Here is a 19,709-nt window from a genome sequence, read left to right on the forward strand (position 1 = left end):
TAAAAGGAAGCTTTTTGAGAGACACTGAAAGGTAGTAGATTCTACTGCTGAGCAACCATTTTATCAGTAAACCATTAAGAAAAAAACAGCAAGAGAAATCACTCTAATCAGCAGGATGTAGTCAAAGAAAGGGCACGGGAAAAGAATAGGTTGCAAAGGAAAACAGTACAGTCGTACCTTGGTTCTCAAACGTAATCTGTTCCAGGAGTCTGTTCAACTTCTGAAACATTTGAAAACCAAGGCGCAGCTTCCGATTGGCTGCAGGAGCTTCCTGCACTCAAGCAGAAGCTACGTCGGACATTCGGCCTCCAAAAAAGTTCGAAAACCAGAACACTTCTTGGTTTTCGGCGTTTGGGAGCCAAAATGTACAAGTACCAAGGCATTTGAGAACCAAGGTATGACTGTACAGAGAAATAGTGTCTGCTGTATGTGTAAATTAGTCTTCATAAATGTTAACATTTCTTATTATTTATTATTATTTTATATCCTGCCCTTCCTCCCAAAGGTGTCCAGGGTGGTAAGTATCAGTTCCTGCTCCTGGGGTTGTGCTGGTGACATTTCTGGCATGTAGGCTTCTATTTGTTTGAATTCTTGGCTTCAGTTTATGTAGCCATTCTTGCAATCTCATTTAACGCCGCCCCCCCCTTTTTGCCTCAGGGAGTGAAAACTCAATTATCGTGAAGAAGAAATCCAACTCCGTGGCTGTTGCAGACGTCCACAAAGACAGGGCTTTGCAGATGTGTTCTCAGACCCTGAAAAGGAATTCCAAGTCTGTGGTAAGAAAAATAATCAAATGGGTGTAAAGTCACATTAGATGGTTTATGTTGTAAACCGCCCTGCAGTTTTTTGATGGTGGGCAGTATGTAAACTGAATGAATGAATGAATGAATGAATAAATAAATAAATAAAAGGTGTATCTGTAAGTGGTAAAGGGACTTCTTTAGCTTTTTGTCTCTTGACTCCTTGTCTGGGGAAAGGGCAGGATATAAACAAATATCATCATCTACATACATAGCAGAAAGAAATGCAATAACTATAGCATAACAGTGCATTGCAACTGTGCAATTTGTATAAGAAATAGCTCCTGGACCACATATCCTTCTTAAAGCACCTTTGTCCACAGTGCTAATCACATCAAACAATCTGCACTGATTTCTCATATGCTCATTAAGTGCACACGGGGCAGTATTCAACTAAAATAATTGTGGGAACACAAGGAACACCACTGGCGCAACAGGACTAACCTCTCTGTTCACCCACGTTCACCCCATGCCATTCCCAAATCTGCTCTAGAGGGTTGGAGGTGGTCAGTTAATGGGTTAATTCTCCACAAGTCATCAGAAATTACTCATTTCCTGCAGTACACCTGCAGGTATCTTGTGATTCTCTTATCTGGAAAGTAACTTTCTATATAAAAGTGCTCAGGTTACAGCATACTGTGTGTTTCTGAAACTTAGGTTGCTTTGTTAATGCTGGTACCGCAAGCAAAGCATAATAATTTGATCATCCACTCTTTTTAAATGCATCTAAATGTTCATAACTGCAACATTTAAGCTTTTGGTGTTTTCCAGGGACCTGGGTCACATCACGAACCATTCAAGAATCCAAGAAGAGGGCAAATGTCTTCTGAAGAATCGCACAGTAAGTGTATATCCACAGTAGGTTTTTAATTAAAGAAGTTTACATCATTCTGTATTCACTTAAATTCTACATACAGTTACCATTCTTCATAAGAATATGTGTGTAATTTAAACATCTAAGAAGTAGATTACATAGTATAAACTGGTACAGAATTGTGCAATTGGAGAAATAAAATGCCCACCTAATTTTTCACTCTATAAGACGCACCAGACCACAAGACGCACCTAGTTTTTGGAGGAGGAAAACAAGAAAAAAAATACTCTGAATCTCAGAAGCCAGAACAACAAGAGGGATCGCTGCGCAGTGAAAGCAGCAATCCCTCTTACTGTTCTGGCTTCTGTGATAGCTGCGCAGCCTGCATTCGCTCCATAAGACGCACACACATTTCCCCTTACTTTTTAGGAGGGAAAAAATGAGTCTTATAGAGCAAAAAATACGGTAAATTTCTTGCTACATCAGTAGGTACAGCCCCATCAACACATTCTATGCCCAAGTCTTCTACATACCTAGAGAAAGTAGTTGTAAAGAACTATGCTTGTAAAGAACCGGATCTCTGGCTTGAAACAAAATTCCTTCTTCATGCAAAATAAAGTAATACAGCCAAGATCTTGAGCATATGTAAAAACATTTGTGCATTTCCTCATACCTTGAACAACAACATCACAGTATAGCTTGTACCTATTAAAGCTGCAAGAAAGAGAATAAGCATTGAATACATGGAAGCTGTCAAGTTGTTTTTGTTCCGGCTAGCCTAGTGTTGTCTGCTCTGACTGGCAGAAACTGAGGTTTCTGGTGGTGATATTTCTAACTCTACTTCCTGAGATCCTTTAGGTGAAGATAGGAGCATTTGAACTGGGACTGTCTAGTTGTAAAGCATGTACCTGGTTTATCTATAAAGTATTTGTATACCAATTTGTAATTAAAAAAATCAAAGTGGTTTTGCAGCAGTAGAAACATAACATCATACAAGAAAAACTAGAAGAAAATTAAAACCAGACATCAATTAACCATTCTTGATTGCCTGTCTACGCCTGGTTCAATAGAAAAATTTTCAGCAAGCATTTAAAAGTTGGCACAGAAGGCCGCTTATCACTGAGCTGTTCTATTTCTCTGCACCCCCTGAAGATGGAGGGGAAAGTTTCCTTATTTGTTTAAATTATTTATTTATTTGTTTGTTTGTTTGTTTGTTTGTTTTCCAAAAATGTCCGTTGCACAAAAAATACAGTGAAGCAAAAATTATATACACCTGGCTATCCTGAAGCTTACCATTCCAGAGCCTCACAAATAAAAACCATATTTCTATAAATTTATTTGACTGTTGTTCCTTACTCATTCTTCTGTAAGGTTAATTTAAATAAGATAGCTATTTTCCATATTCTGCTAAAGCTGTTTGGTAACACTGGGACTGTGCTCTTTTTTCCAATTAGCTGCTATACAAATCCTAGTAGTGATAAGAAGATTAATAACCATTTCCAAGTTAACGTAAATAATTAAGTCTTTTAAATATCCCAGTAATTATACCTTTGGATCTAGTGGTAATAAGTAACCAGTCATTTTCCTAATCAGACTTTGAATTGTAATCCAGAAAGTCTGAATTATAGGGCATTTCCAGAATATATAAAAAGAATGTCCGTTCTGCTTTGCACCTCCAAAAATGACTCTACTGGCAGATAAATCTTGCTTACTCTGTATGGTATTAAATGCCATTGATACTGAATTTTAGGAAATTTTCTCTGATATCAATCTGTGTAGTATCTTGTTTCACATCTGTTGAAATTCTCAGATATTTCTGTCTTAGATTTCTTACCCTTTTCATCATAAAGGTACCTAATTTCCCCCCAAGTAGAAATCAGCGTATTACAAATGTTCCAGCTGCGCAGTCATTGCAGCTTGCCAGATGGAACAATTGGCCTTCTCCCTCTGAATACTGTAATGGGGGTTCCCCTCCCCAGAGCCAGGGGGTCCAGGGCACAAGGGGAGGAGAGGGGGGAAAGCCCCGTTACATGAAGGAAACCTTGCTCAGGCTTCTGCTTGATGAGCCATGTTAGGTGAATCCCGCTCAAAATATGTATTTTGCCTATGCTCACTATATTGACATTTTGGTGACACTATGGCAGAGAAATGTATCTCTGCAAATACATTTCCATATAAATCTATTTGTTTTCCTCTTTACTTCCATCCAAAATGGTAGATCCCGATGGTTTTGAGGCAGTTTCTCAACCATGTGGCAAACCAATCAGGAAGTTAAGTGTTCATAACTGCTGGTCAAAAAGAAATGTCATTTATACTGTAGCAAGCATTTCCTGATAAAGCTAATGTTTCTGCATTCATTCATTCATTTATAAAATAGACACCCCAAATCGATTGGACAGTTCCTCTTCGTCAATCCCTGACAGGGAATTTATTAAATCACTTGATCTTTCATCAAATGAGCTGGAGAATATAGATAGCATCAGTCAAAGCTCTTGCTTAACTACTCATTTGGAACATCTTGAGAAATTAGAGCTTCATCAAAATGCCCTTCCATGCATTTCTGAACAATTGTGTGAGGTGAGTCTAACAGTGCTGGAATATATATTTATGCCATACTATCAACGTATTTACTGTATCATAAAGTAGTTTAAAGTGCCCACTAAAAAGATCCAATTCATCCTTCTTTCTTCCAGAGCTTGAAGTGTTTAACTTATCTGGATCTGCACAGTAACCGTTTTAAATCGTTTCCTCCATACCTGTGGAAAATGCCTCATATAGCACATCTTGATATCTCCCGCAATGAGATTGGTCCTTCCTTAATTTTGGATTCAAAGATTGTCTGTCCATCTCTAAAGCTACTGAATTTATCATACAACCAATTGTCATGCATTCCCGAATTTCTCTCCAATGTTGCACAAAACCTGGAGCACCTTATATTAGAAGGGTAAGAACAGGTCATGGTGATTTTGCTATATGGTTCTCAAGGGTTGTTGGCAGCAGTGAATTGAAAGATGAGGAAAGGACCTGTAGGTCCCTCCATATGATGCTGGATTAAAACTCCCAGCATCTCTGACCACTGGAGACCAACATTTACAGGGTCACCCCTGCCCTACATGAAAGTTCTCTGGCTGTGTATGTCCCAGTTCATCATTTTATGAAACCCTATTAACCTCTCCACCGCCACCCAGCCATACAGAAGGAGGAGTGGGAGCATGGGAGCCTGAGGTTTCCTCTGGCTCATTCCTCCACATAATGTTAAACGATGATTTAGCATGACATGCAAATGTGGCCAATGCGCTGCAGCCCAAAGTGTGGGCTGCAGACCTCTAGCATCTTTTCATATGCATCTTTTTTGTGTATGCTACTTATAACTCTTATTTGGTTTTCTGTTTTCCTAGTAACAAGCTTTCAAGTGTATGCTCACCGTTATGTTTGAAGGAACTGAAAGTGTTAAACATTAGTAAGAATGCTGTATCCTTCTTGGCTGAGAATTTTCTAAAAGACTGTTTGAAGCTGGAGACACTCAATGCTGCGATGAATTCGCTTGGTGAGTGTATGAAGTGGCACAATATTATGGCTGTGAGGCATGGGAGCAAGTGAAGTGGGGTGTGTAGGAGGAGAAGGAAAAGGATGTAGTTAATATTTGCACTATTGTTTGCTGTCTACTGCAGTGTATTTATAAGACTAGTACAGTCATGAGTCACTTTTAGTGTATATAAGTCCTTGGTTTTTGTATTGTATTTTTTTTTAAAGGTGTACGTCACCTTGGATGCCTTTAGGCAGAGAGGTGAGTGGGAAATACTATAAATTAAATATAAAACCAACCTGAAAAATAGAAAGCTTTAGTAATTGCTATGCCACTGTAAAAGGCCTTACTTTCAAGTATTGAACTTAAAAGGAGAAAACCATGATTTTTGCAAATGTGTGAACAATAAATGGGGGTTTTGTGCTCATACATCTGCACCCAAAAGAGAAATGTCTTCTTAGAAGTGGCCCTAATGTTGCCATATTACAAGATGGGAAATTGAGGTTGAGAGATGACCTGCACAAAGCCGCTGGTCAAATTCATGACTAAGGTGTGATTTTTAGTCCCATGCCATCTTTACATGTCTTTTCCAGGCTGACTAATTTTATAGCACAAAACATCCATAGCTGCTGCTAATTTGTGCATTAGGATCCAGACATCTTCCAAATTTCATGTCCAGTCCTGATGAGGCAGAACCCGTGGACGGATCAGGGAAATGGAGATCAGACAAATAGCCTGAGGCAGAGGCTGTTGAAACACGAAGTGTTAGGAAAGCGAAACAGTAGACGTCTCTTATTTCAATGGTTGGCATCTGTCTGTCTCAGGAGACAATGGAAGAGTGTGCCTTCGGGGGTGAAGTCAAACCGTTGGAGAGTTATAGCGCCTGCTGTGGCTGTAGAAACTGATACAGGAGTCTTCTTTAGGAGTAGTAAGTTTAGGCCTTCCCTCTGTCAGTTGTCTGAAGAGAAAACAATGCCCTGCTTGCTGCATTTTAGTCTGCAACAGAGGGAGAGAGCAGACAGAGTTCAGTCCTGGATCAGGGTTCCAAAAAATAGGGCACACAGAGGCATGTCTTTGAGAACCCCAGGCAGAGACCAGCAAGCCCCCTTTTTCCAGGAGCACCTTCTGCTCTGCAGTTATTTACTTTCCCCATGCAGCCAAGGCTGTTTAAAAAGTTGCTAGAAAAGTTTAATTCTTTCTGTAGGAAATAGTTCATTTGGTTAAGGTGTTACATGTATCTGTTTAGATTGCGTGTCACATTGTTTCCTGCCTATGCTGTGTGTGTGTGTGTGTGTGTGTGTGTGTGAGAGAGAGAGAGAGAGAGAGAGAGAGAGAGAGAGAGAAGGGGAAAGAAAACTTTTTTAAAAAATCTGCCCTCCCCCTTTGTGCCTCTACAATGCTGGAACACTCGGCCAACAGTACTTTAGATTATTCCTCCCTTTATCATTTAGAAAAGTCCTGTGCTACAAATAGTTAGATTATATGATAACTGCCTTCCTATATAGTGTGTATTATTTAGCAATTTTTGCTAACTGGTAACGTAATTGCTTTTCTTTTTTCTGTTTTTAGAGGCCACACCTGATTTGCCGCCTAACATAACTACATTGAAATTATCTCAGAATAATTTTTCTAGTATTCCAGAAGCAATTCTTCTTCTCCCACAGTAAGTTTCTACAGTATTTCCCTTTCTGAATAATTGCATGCTCGTGTAGCCAGTGCAGAGATTTAAGGATCAGCAACATGTGTTGCTGCCCCACTAAAACAGCCCCTCAGTGGCTTTCTGCACCAGCTGCTGAAACCAAACAGTCTTTGAAGTTAGCCCCACATAGAGCGCATTGCAATGCTCCAATTGTGAAGTTGCTACAGCATGGGCTGCTGAAACCACACCATCCTGCTCAAGCAGTGGCTGTAGCTGGTGAAGCAGCCATGCTGGGCAAAGGCACTTCTCAAGACTGAATCCAACTGGCACTCAAGTAACAGGGTGGAACTGAGGAGTGTCCCCAAGCTACACTCCTGTTCCTTCAACAAAAGCGCAATTCCATCCAGAACAGGCAGTTTCCCTAAATTTTAGACCTCAGAACCATGCACCCACAGCATCTCCATCTTTTCAGGATTCAGGCTCACTTTATTGTCCCCATCACTGCCTCCAGACAGCACCTGCACAGTCTCGATCCTGAGACAAAGCTGGGGGGTCATCACCATATTGGTTACACTGTTCTCCAAATCCTGAAATAAGGTCTTTCAGAGGTTTCATATAGCTATTAATTAGCATTGCTTCCTTAGGGGCAAGGGACGTGGGTGGCGCTGTGGGTTAAACCACAGAGCCTAGGACTTGCTGATCAGAAGGTCGGTGGTTCGAATCCCCACAACGGGGTGAGCTCCCGTTGCTCGGTCTCTGCTCCTGCCAACCTAGCAGTTCGAAAGCACGTCAAAGTGCAAGTAGATAAATAGGTACCACTCCAGGGGAAGGTAAACGGCGTTTCCGTGCGCTGCTCTGGTTCGCCAGAAGCGGCTTAGTCATGCTGGCCACATGACCCGGAAGCTGTACAGTGGCTCCCTCGGCCAGTAAAGCGAGATGAGCGCCGCAACCCCAGAGTCGGCCACGACTGGACCTAATGGTCAGGGGTCCCTTTATCCTTTACCTTAGGGGCAAAGCCCTTTTGGGAGAATGTAAGGTGGTCTGCCACAAGTCAAACTCTGTCCCACAATCATCCAGGTTCTGTTTATGCATAGACTTTGGAAATCCAACTGTCTGTATTCAAAAGACTTAACATGCATGTTGCTTCAAAACTGCATTTTCTATCTCTATCTTGAAGCTGAATGTCCAGCAACTCTGTCATAGTTCGCTATATTAAGTCTTTCATAGACTCTCCTATGACTTTCTTAGTTTAAGAATGTCTGAGGATCAAAGCAGTCCTAGTCCATCTATCTGATGGAGACCACAATGAGTGTTCTAACAGATGCCACTTAGGCCTTATTAGTACAGTGGTGCCTCGCAAGACGAAATTAATTCGTTCTGCGAGTTTTTTCGTCTTGCGAGTTTTTCGTCTTGCGAAGCACGGTTTCCCATAGGAATGCGGTTTTAAGAAAAAGGAAACAAACTTGCAAGACGTTTTCGTCTTGCGAAGCAAGCCCATAGGGAAATTCGTCTTGCAAAGCAACTCAAAAAACGAAAAACTCTTTCGTCTTGTGAGTTTTTCGTCTTGCGAGGCATTCGTCTTGCGAGGTACCACTGTATAGAAACAGAGATAAACAGGCATCCACTGGCTTAATCTTCAACACGGTGGGTAAAATAAATATGCCTGTTCCAGGATAACAGTTTTTTTAATGTATAGTTCTTTGAAATAATCCTCTCATAACAAGTCTGCATATTCCTCATTTTCTTTTTAGTCTGAGATCAGTGGATTTAAGCAACAATAAAATTACAACTCTGCCTGGGCCAGTTCATTGGAAAACGTCTAATTTAAGGGAGTTGCTGTTTAATCATAATCAAATAAGCATCCTGGATCTGAATGCAAAAGCTTTCTTGTGGTCTCGGCTCGAAAAGCTTCACCTCTCCCACAACAACTTAAAAGAGGTAAGCTGTGAGCTTCACTATTAATAGGGTGGTTGCTCTTAAGAATGATATTCTTACTTCACCACAGCACAGTTCTATAAAAAAACCCGAAACACTGTTTGATAGGGACAAGGTTTTTCCTATGATTTCTTGTCGTTGTTGCTTTATTTTCAAAATGATTCTTTCAACACCAATTTCTTTGGATGCCTGAGTAGCAAGGTGGCCTTATCACTAAACAACTACGTAGGGTAGTACTTCTGCCACAGAAGCCAATGGGAAAAATTGTGCTGTGGAGGAATCACAAGAAGACAAAGGAAGAGCCACAAACTTGATACTATAAGTATGCAAGGAAGGCTGAGGCAACAGGCAAAAGACTCCCCAAAAACAGTTTGAAGAGGATCAGGCTTTCATTATGCCAACAGCTGTGTGTGATGGATGGACAGTGGCGCAATAAGACCCAGTGAAGTAGTTGTTCTGGAAGGGGTCAGTTTACTGGCCTAGTTATGAGAAAAGAGTTATAGAAAGCTCTGCTTAAGCTTCTCAAGCCAGTGAACACAATCAGTTTGGTGAGACTTAAGAGGAGGGAAGGAGAGGGACATCTGCTCAAAGATCCTCAAATGGTGAGGAGTGCAACTTTGATTAATCATTTGCTCCTTTTCAGAACCCTGGGTTGTGTGTGTGTGTGTGTGTGTGTTTAGGTATGTGTAGATTCATATTTCTTTGGTCCATAAATGTTTTCAGAGAGATCACTAAGAATGAGTCACTAGGTCCAGGATCTGTAGGGTGATGTCTGAGCAGAAACAGAACACCATTTTAAAATAGCTCTCCAAGGGTATTAGCATGCCTAAAATCAGTTTTGCGAAGGAGTAATATAGCATTTCTATAGAAGGATGCATTGCTACTGGAGAAAAATGATTATTCTAAATTAATAATTTGTTCCAAATTGCAAGCTATCCACTGTAGATAAAATATGTTGTCTATGTTGCAGATATTGTAGAATAGTAAATGAAACAAGGGATTTGCTATATTAATTATTATTTGTTCATTTTAGCTGTTGACATGCTTGATCTTGCACAGATAAATTACTCTACCCCTCCCCACAAGAAGGATTTTTGTTAATATGCTTCCTCTCTCTCTCTAGATTCCTCCTCAAATTGGGTTCCTTGAAAACTTAACATCTTTCGATGTAAGTTACAATCCAGAATTAAGAAGCTTTCCTGATGAAATGGGAAAGTTATCCAGAATATGGGACCTTCCTTTGGAAGGATTAAATCTTAACTTTGACTTCAAGTATGTGGGATGGAAAGCCAGGGACATTATAAGGTTAGTTATCTCAACATTCTTATGGGTGGGTATATATTGACTGTTAAAAAGCAAAACAAAACAATACAATACAATACAATACAATACCAACAGTATACCTATCAATTCAATTTAATTTATATGTTTAAAAAATGGACAAATTGTTGAAAATAGGAGGCTGAAGTGGCAAATCTGTAAGAATAAATTTGGCTGCTTTTTTGTTCATGTTTTAGAATTTGCTGGTATCAGCAGGATCTGCCTTAACAGATAAAACTGCCAAGCTGCAAAACAAATCTGTATGCAATTGGACCTTGAAAAAAATAAGGACAAATTTTTACATAAGTAAAACTTTGTGGGATCATGGGCTTTCTGGTGCTCTCCCCGCCCCCATGATGGTCACTGGCTTTAAACAAATAACTGAACTGAGCTGAAATGTAATGTAATTAGTCTTAACTAATGGTTAATTGAAACAAGCCATAGAATCACAGAATTGTAGAGTTGGGACCCCGAGTGTCATCTACTCCAACCCTCCGGGGCAATGCAGGAATCTCAACTAGATCATACATGACAGATGGCCATCCAACGTCTGCTTAAAAACCTCCAAGGAAGGAGAGTCCACAACTTCCCGAGGGAGACAGTTCCACTATCAAACAGCTTTTACTGTCAGAAAGTCATTCCTGATGTTTAGTCAGAATCTCCTTTCTTGTAACTTGAATCCTAACTAATGTTTGAAGTTGGCTTTTTTCAACTAACTATAGGTAAGATTAGCCACAGGTTGTCCATGTTCAAACAAAACACTACTTTGTAGTTGGTCTGAAATGAAAACTTTTGGTCACAACCTCCTGCTGTTCTGATGGGGAGTGCAGGAGTATACAAGTCTGTGACTTCTCTGCCTCCTTTTCATAGCAATAAACTATACATAATGCTGGGACGCGGGTGGCGCTGTGGGTAAAACCTCAGCGCCTAGGACTTGCCGATTGTCAGGTCGGCGGTTCGAATCCCCGCGGCGGGGTGCGCTCCCATCGTTCGGTCCCAGCGCCTGCCAACCTAGCAGTTCGAAAGCACCCCCGGGTGCAAGTAGATAAATAGGGACCGCTTACCAGCGGGAAGGCAAACGGCGTTCCCTGTGCTGCGCTGGCTCGCCAGATGCAGCTTGTCACGCTGGCCACGTGACCTGGAAGTGTCTGCGGATAGCGCTGGCTCCCAGCCTCTAGAGTAGCTAATAAACTAGCTAATAAAGCTCCAGGAGAAGACATGATCCCAATGGAGATCTATAAGATAAGACCTGATTTCTGGTCACCCATTTTTGCAAAATTGTTTTCATACATTAACAGCTCAGGTCATATACCTGAAGGGTGGAAGTTGAGTATAATTGCCCCAATATATAAAAAGGGCGATAAGAAAAACCCTGCCAATTATAGACCCATTAGTTTGTTAGATGTAGCCTCCAAACTATATGCCAGGCTCCTTCTTGGGAGACTAGAAGAATGGGCAGATACAAATAAGGTGATATCTGAAGTCCAGGCAGGTTTCCAAAGAGGGAAATCCACATTGGACCAGTTCTTTGTGCTGAACTTTCTGCTATGTAAATACATCCATAATTTGAAGCAAAAATTATATGTTGCTTTTATCGATCTAAAGTCAGCTTTTGATACGGTCCCAAGACACGCATTGTGGCAAAAATTGGAAAATAAATAGAGTGAGATGAGCGCACAACCCTAGAGTCTGTCAAGACCGGCCCGTACGGGCAGGGGTACCTTTACCTTTATACATAATGCTAATATTAATGTTTTGCAACTTGATCTGCATGGTTCATATGTCTTTATATATGAAGGAGTGTTTTTTTTAATTACAATTTTCTGACAAAGGTTCCCTCCCTTACTCAAGGTTTCTTCAACAGCGTTTAAAGAAAGCTGTCCCTTATAACCGGATGAAGCTCATGATAGTTGGAAATACAGGCAGCGGTAAAACTACGCTGTTACAACAATTAATGAAATGCAAGCGACAAGACATGGAAATTCCGAATGCGACAGTTGGCATTGATGTGATTGACTGGAGGGTTACAGTGAAGAGTAAAACAAAGAAGGAGCTTGAATTAAGTGTCTGGGATTTCGGAGGTATCTTGTCGTATTTACATTTAACATCAAGCTTGGCTTATGCACAGTGGGGAAATGGAATCACAGCTACTTCCTTATCAGTTGTGCCCCCATACACTTTTTTTAAAGGTCCAGTTGTGTAGTCCCAAATGGCATAGTTGTTGTTTCCTATATTTTATGTAGATTAATAACTGCATGGCCTTAGTCTGTTTGGTTCAGACCTATGCACAAGGCAGCCTATGAGACTGAACAGACCTGGCCAGTGGCTGGTGTAAGTCTCAGTATAAATGTGTGTTACGAACTTCCAGCCTTGTCCAAATCCAGCTTGCAATGATTCATCAAAACAATCTTAGGTTACGTAGTAAATATTGGGTGGCTCATAACATTTTAGCAATGTGAAAATGCAAGTGGTCATTGAATGTTTGTAATGAAAGTGTGTTGTCAGCCTTGATAGGTAAGGTGTTCAGTCCGGTTTAGTAGTCATAGAAATAGAGATAATTGCTAGGTTTCAAAGACTTAAGCATGCAGACGCAAGAGAACTGTGCACAACCTGCAGCCTGCTTGCTTATTTATTTATTCAATTTATATACCACCCTTCATTCAAGGATCACAGGGTGGTTTACAGTATAAAAACACAAAAAACAGCACAATAAAAAACAAAAAATACCTCCCCCACCCCTGGACACACACACACACACACATAGTTTAAAAGGCCTTAGATTGTTTAAAAACCTGAAAGAAAAGGAATGTTTTCACCTAACACCTAATGAAGGCACCAGGCAAACCTCCCTGGGGAGAGCATTCCACAAACAGGAAGCGACTGCAAAAAAGCCCATTCTGGGGTTGCCACCCTCTGGACCTTTCCCTTTACGTAGTTAATTTTGTAGCAAAATGTATAATATCCTTCCAATATTAAAAGCAGTGGAAATTGTTGCAGAGAAGAAAGAAACTGGAACTCTTCTCTGGATCCTGTCAGGCATAAAATTTCTTCCAAATTTCAGGATTCTTGGGAGTGTTGTTACCTAATTTGGACTCTCCTGGTGTGTTTGTGGGGAGCTTTTCAGAACAAGGTGCCTCTCAAGCTGTGCAATGTTATTTTTTTCTTAGCCTAAAAAGATTTGAACTCTGGGGTTTTTCTGTAAGAACTGGAGGTTGTGCAGATTACAGCATAGGAATGTTATTGTGGTTTTCTGTGACATAGAGGAGAGAGAAAAAGCAAGCGCATAACACAAAAAAATGATGTTGTTATTTAGGCCAGGAGGAATTCTACAGTGCTCACCCCCACTTTATGACCCAGAGAGCTCTGTACCTTACTGTTTATGACCTTAGCAAAGGAGAGGCTGAAGTGGATGCTATGAAGCCGTGGCTGTTTAATATCAAGGTAACTTTATCATACTGGAGGTACCCCCAGTAAGGTGGGTCCAAAGTTTGTTGAAAACACATTTGTGTGCTCAGGCTTTTCCTGACAGTGTTATTGGCCTGTCTTAGATACTGTTGTTTTTTCTTCATATTTTCTTTAGAGTTTATTAAATTATAAATTTAATAGATATAGTAACAATAACATGTTTTGTGCTATGCTCATAAAATGTTATGTAAGATCATAGGTGGACAAATTTTCTATATTCGTTTTTCAAGTCTGCATATAGCATTATGTAGTGTCCCAGTTTGCACATAATGCTAAGCCAAACCATGATTTAGCTCAAACAATCAAGATTCCAGACCAAAGTTCATGGTTGCGCAGTGCTCTTCTCCTAATCTACCTGAGGCTAAGTCCTGGTTTGGTTTAGCATTATGTCGAATCCTGGGCTCATAGTTTGTCTCGGTTCAGAGAAATCATAAACCACAAACCTTGAAGTGGTGCATTGACTGTTGAATATCCAAACTATATGTGATGCACTTTATGGGAAATATACTCCAAAGTGTAGGGGCAATGACTGACTCAGCAAAACCATCCTAAAAGCTGTATATTATGTACTGGATGAGAATCTTAATCAAGCACTGTGATTATCTGTTCTTTGCAGGCCCGAGCTTCATCTTCACCTGTGATTCTCATTGGTACTCATTTAGACATCTCTAATGACAAACAGCGTAGAGCTTGTGTCAACAAAATTACCAAGGAACTGATGAATCAGAGGGGATTTCCAGCAATCCGAGATTACCATTTTGTGAATGCTACTGAAGAGTCTGATGCTATGATGAAACTTAGAAAAACTATAATAAAGGAGAGTCTGAATTTCAAAGTAAGCCATGCCATTCATATAGATACACGTTCACATGCAGGAAAGTTTACTGTAGCACTTTGTTTTTTAAGGCTTGCAAAGTTGAATCAAAGCTTATGGTGCCATTAATTGGAACTACTACACAATCTGCAGAATGGTATCTCCTTAATGAGCCAGTGTGGTGTAGTGGTTAAGAGCGGTAGACTCGTAATCTGGTGAACCAGGTTCGCTTCCCGGCTCCTCCACATGCAGCTGTTGTGGGGGAGGAAGGGAAATAAGATTGGTTTTTTTTTGTTTTTTTAAAAATATTTATTAGAGGTTTAGAAATTAAAGGAAAAAGGAAAACAACAAAAAATTCAACAAGACATACATTTCGATACATAAAAAAGGAAAATAAAAAACATAAAAACCAATACAACAATACAACAATAAAAAACACACATCCAATACTCCATATCTTTATCTTTCATTTGCTTGTTTCCTCGACCTCCTCACACCTCCCTTTTTGTATTCTAGTTTAGTTAATTTTTCCAGCAAATTCTTTCCATCTTTCTCAATTTTTGTTAAGTAATTTATCTTAACGGTCTAACGTATTAATTCACTCAGCAAATCCTTGCTATCTTTCACTATGTTCTGTCATTCAATTTACCTTAATTTATTTTAACCTTATCTTACCTTAAAATACCTTAAAGCTTAAAACTTAATATTTATTTATACATAACTCCTTATATCATTTCTACTAAAGCCAAATAGTTTCATTTCAACATTTTTCCTAATACTCATTAGTTTTACACTAATTCTCAAAATATTTTTTTTTTAAAAAAAAACTTTCTTCCAATCTTCATCCAACTTCTCTTCTTCCTGGTCTTGGGTTATGTCAGTCCTTACTATCCATTCCATCTAGTCCATCAACCTGGTGCTCTTGTGTCCGAGGCTCTTAAGTCTCTTCCATGCCCCTTCTGCAGATCTTCTTCTTGTTTATACCTGCACTTTACCTTGTCTTCTGTTGATCTTTTTCTTAGTTTCTTTCCTTTCTCATTGAGGAATAGGACTCGGGGAGACTCCGACCCAAAGATATCTCCACCTCCCCTCAGCAGATCAGCCCATTCCCCACAGTCCCATTCCCCACACTCAGCACTGTAGTCCAAAAAGTATTTAAAAGCATGTTTCAAAGACCCTCCAAAATTAAAAGCCCCCACAACTCCAGACCCCCCCTGGCCCACTCCAGATTCAATCTTCAAGAACAGCGGCTTATGCTCCTGCAGGGCCTCGGGTCTCTCCATTTGTGTTACTTGAGGTTCAACAGCGACCTCCTCCATTATCTTCTGCACTTGCACTTGCCCTGTCAAAACAAGTTCCTGAGTTGGTTCCTGGATGGTTTCTATATGGGTATTCGCCGTTTGTCCAAAGTTTTTGACTGCAACAGTCATCAAATCCATCTTCTCATGCATCTGCTCCAACAAAGCGCTTGTCTTGCAAAAAGCAAGCACCAAAACTTCTTCTAAACACATTTTTATTCAAGGCCAGAGTCTAGTCTCATGATCCTAATCTTGCAGCTGTAAAATCCCCAGATCGACTCCAGCAACAATTTAACAAGCTCCCTCTAGAGGAGACAATTTCTATTTGTATCCATCTTTTGTATACAGGTCCAACAAAAGAAAATTACTTTCATTTTTCATATATTTTGTATCTTTTGATTGCAAAAGGCAACATTGGAATCAGTTTGTTTCTCTTTTTTTAACTATCTGTCAAAAAAACATTCCATTCACAGTCAATGAACTTCCCCAAGAATTTCTGTCTCTGGCACCCCGTTCCCAGGTTTGAGACGGTGGAAATTTATCTTTCTTTACTCTCTCTCCTACAGGCTTGAACAATCAAAATTCCCCCCTTTTCTCCTGCTTCCAAAAGGGGTTTTGATGGTTATAACTGAAGGAAATTTAGTCCTTTATATGCGACTTTCCAGACTTTAGCTTGCAAATTTTTGCTTCAGTCTATTTACAAAAAGCGGAAGGCGGACTTCCTGTTTAGAACCTTCCCGCTTCGGTGCCAAATTAAAATGTTTCTTAATCCAATTTTCCGTTTTACTCACGGGTACTTGTTTAGAGTCCAATTGTCCACAGGAAAAAGTCAGTGCTCTCCAGCAACGGCTGTGCGGCTTCACTCCGTAAAAGTAGCAGTCGATTCAAAACACCGCGCCGCTCACCCCACGTCGCTTCGGATCCCCGAAAAGGGGTTTCCCTGCAAGTAGGGGAGGCGCTCCTGGTGTCAGCCGAATCCCACGTTCCCAGGCTTCCTCCGCCTGGGATTTTTAAAGGGTCTCCGCCTACGCCGCGGCGGCAAGACCCGATTTTCACGGAGCGGGTTCCTCCCGGTCAGAGGAACTCCGCAATTGCCGATGGCGCTAACCCGGAAGTCCGGGAAATAAGATTGTAAGCCGCTTTGAGACTCCTTAGGGTAGCGATAAAGTGAATATCAGATCCAAACTCTTCTCTTCTAATGTGCAAAAAACATTTTACCAATCCTTATATCATAACCTTACAACAAAAAGCAGTTCATAAGTTATTCTCATTGCATAGACAGTGACTGTAAAGGCGTCAGAGAAATTGTAAATAATGCAAAGTATCCCAGTAAAGCCACCGTTGGGCTCCTTTGTAGGAAGGTGTGGGGTATAAATCTAATCATCAGGAGACGGGAGAAGAGATTTGGAACTAGAAGTCAGGTATTATGCACAGTGTCATGTGAATTGTCAGTCAAGAGCAGTAGAAATAAGTCATATGGATTTATACATTTCTATGTCTTAAAACACCCTCTCTTGTTTTCTCGTAAGATTTGTTGTGGTTGCTTTTGCTTGCCTTTTACCCAGAGTGGGATTCGAGGTGGCTTGCACAAATTATCATGAAAAAATACAAAAAGGTAAAAAGATAAAAAAAGACAATAGTTTAAAAGTAATTAAATTCTAATAGAATTAAAACAATATGAAAACAAATCTATTAAAATACTGGTAATAAAAATAGCACAGCACTTTTAAAAGCCCTCTCCTTAAAAAGTGTCAGTTCCAAATGGCCTGTTGGAATAAAACTGTCTTCACCTGCTAGCAGAAGGACAAGGAGTTTTGGCAGTGTAATAATAGAAGGAGGTCTCGTTCCTCCACTGTCTTAGCACTCTGCTTTGACTGAGCCAGCACTGCTGAGGTCAGTAGCATTGGGAAAACCACCCCCTGCTCTGACAGAGTACAAGAGCAGGGGGTGAAGAACATCCCATCTTCTTCCACCACAGCAGCTGCCCAGGCTACTGAATGGGCAGAGTGGAGGCCGGCCAGCCAGGATTTGGAGTTCCATTTCCCATGACATCATGGTTGTGATGGGGTCCAGTTTGGCCTAGAAATGGGCTCAGACTTGAGTTTTAGGATAAATTATTTAGTTTTCCAAACCTGATTAGGGAGGTTTGACCCATCACTAAAGAATTCATAAAAAGGTCTAGACAAAGCATGTTTGTTCTACAGATCGGAGACCAGCCCGTTGTTGGGCAGTTAATCCCAGACAGCTACTTGGAACTTCAGAAGAGAATTTTAGAGGAATGCAAAAATGTTCCCGCTGAATTTCCTGTGATTGACCACAAGAGGTTGTTAGAATTGGTGCAAGAAAACCAATTGCAGTTGGATGAAAATGAGCTCCCACATGCTGTTCACTTTCTGAATGAATCAGGTAACATGCAACATCAAAATATGATGTTCTTAGCTTTTGTGTCCTTTCCACCCTCCCTCTCCCTCCATTTTTTCTTACAGCTGGATTCTTATAGACTCATACCCTTAACTAGGAGAGAGATGACCGTGAGGAAGGTATTTGTAGGGAGAATAGATAGGCAAGAAAAAAGGTAAAGTTGACACCCATCACTGCTCCTCTGCAAATGCCTCTCCTTGCATTTTAGCAAGTAGAAATGTGTTTAGGAAATGTGTTTGCTGCAACAGTGTACAGTGGTGCCCCGCAAGACGAATGCCTCGCAAGACGGAAAACCCGCTAGATGAAAGGGTTTTCCGTTTTGGAGGTGCTTCGCAAAACAAATTTCCTATGGGCTTGCTTCGCAAGACGAAAATGTCTTGCGAGTTCCTGCGGGGGTTTTTTCCTCCCCCCCCCCCCTTTTCCCCAAGCCGCTAAGCCGCTTATCAGCTGATCCGCTAAGCCGCTTAACAGCTGATCGCTAAGCCGCTTATCAGCTGATCCGCTAAGCCGCTTAACAGCTGCTCCGTTAAGCCACTAAGCCGCTTATCAGCTGATCCGCTAAGCCGCTTAACAGCTGATCCGCTAAGCCCGCTAAGCCGCTAATAGCGCTAAGCCGCTAAACCGCTAATGGGCTTGCTTCGCAAGACGAAAAAACCGCAAGACGAAGAGACTCGCGGAACGGATTCTTTTCGTCTTGCGAGGCACCACTGTATATTTCTGCCTTTGCTCTAGCATAGTTTGGTGCATGAGACTATTTTCAAGAGAATTTTTTAATGATTGGAAGCCCCTTGCTTACCTGCAGTACTGCCCCAAGATTTTAAACAATCTATCCATGTCTGAAAATGTACTACAGTGGAACCTCGGGTTATGTACCGTCCTCCTTACAAACGCTTCGGGTAATGAGCTCCACTAACCCGGAAGTAGGTCTCCTGGTAGCGAACTTTGACCCAGGATGCGAGCGGGAGTTGTGCACAGTGGCAGCAGGAGGCCCCATTAGTGAAAGCACACCTCAGATTAAGAACGGTTTTGGTTTAAGAACGGACCTCCAGAACAAATTAAGTTCGTAACCGGAGGTACCACTGTATGTACCTTTCTGTTTGTTTATTTCTGCTAAGAATAGCACACTTCTAGGTATAAAAGTTTTGCTATTGATCTCAAGTAGAATATCTTCATTCTCCTCTAAAATAAATAGACAACTGCTGAGATTCGTATTGTTGCATTAGTGAAAATTGCTTTGCAAAAATGGGTATATTGGGAGAAATTTGCACTAAAATGCTGGTGAGTCTTATTGAAGAACTTTTGAAGAAAATAAAATCACAAGCTGATGTGGAAATGTGAAGAAGTGAACATAAGATTGGAAAAAATAGAAAACAAAACTGACAGATTTCCCCATCCCTAATCCAAACGCACTGTTCCATCAAAATTGTCTTCTTCCTTTAAGATTCAGTGGAGTCTTGCTCTTGGCTATTTTGGGTCCAACCTACCACAAGAACCAAGCAGTGCTAATATCTACAAGTACAATATGTGTTGATTAAAATATTAATTTGTTCTGCTCTTCACCCAGGTGTTCTGCTCCATTTTCAAGATCCGGCACTTCAGCTAAGCGACTTGTATTTTGTGGACCCTAAATGGCTATGTAAAATCATGGCACAGGTGAGTTTTCAGATGTTTTCTTTT

The 19,709-nt window shown here is 40.7% G+C and overlaps 1 protein-coding gene across 2 annotated transcripts in view; it reads left to right on the forward strand.

The window, feature by feature from the left end:
* The window catches only part of LRRK2 (leucine rich repeat kinase 2), an 87,251-nt gene that overhangs the window by 45,246 nt on the left and 22,296 nt on the right, over positions 1–19,709 (forward strand). For both annotated transcript variants that reach the window (XM_081023385.1, XM_081023386.1), the window contains 13 exons: positions 658–776; positions 1,572–1,641; positions 3,992–4,191; positions 4,308–4,558; positions 5,013–5,161; positions 6,710–6,803; positions 8,531–8,717; positions 9,838–10,019; positions 11,886–12,115; positions 13,348–13,475; positions 14,116–14,334; positions 17,816–18,017; positions 19,597–19,685. In XM_081023385.1, the coding sequence (XP_080879511.1) occupies positions 658–776; positions 1,572–1,641; positions 3,992–4,191; positions 4,308–4,558; positions 5,013–5,161; positions 6,710–6,803; positions 8,531–8,717; positions 9,838–10,019; positions 11,886–12,115; positions 13,348–13,475; positions 14,116–14,334; positions 17,816–18,017; positions 19,597–19,685 (2,120 nt within the window). The remainder of the gene's footprint in view (positions 1–657; positions 777–1,571; positions 1,642–3,991; positions 4,192–4,307; positions 4,559–5,012; positions 5,162–6,709; positions 6,804–8,530; positions 8,718–9,837; positions 10,020–11,885; positions 12,116–13,347; positions 13,476–14,115; positions 14,335–17,815; positions 18,018–19,596; positions 19,686–19,709) is intronic.

The sequence above is a fragment of the Podarcis pityusensis genome (genome assembly GCF_964106645.2).
Source record: "Podarcis pityusensis genome assembly, chromosome: 10".
In the NCBI taxonomy this organism is placed as follows: Eukaryota; Metazoa; Chordata; class Lepidosauria; order Squamata; family Lacertidae; genus Podarcis; species Podarcis pityusensis.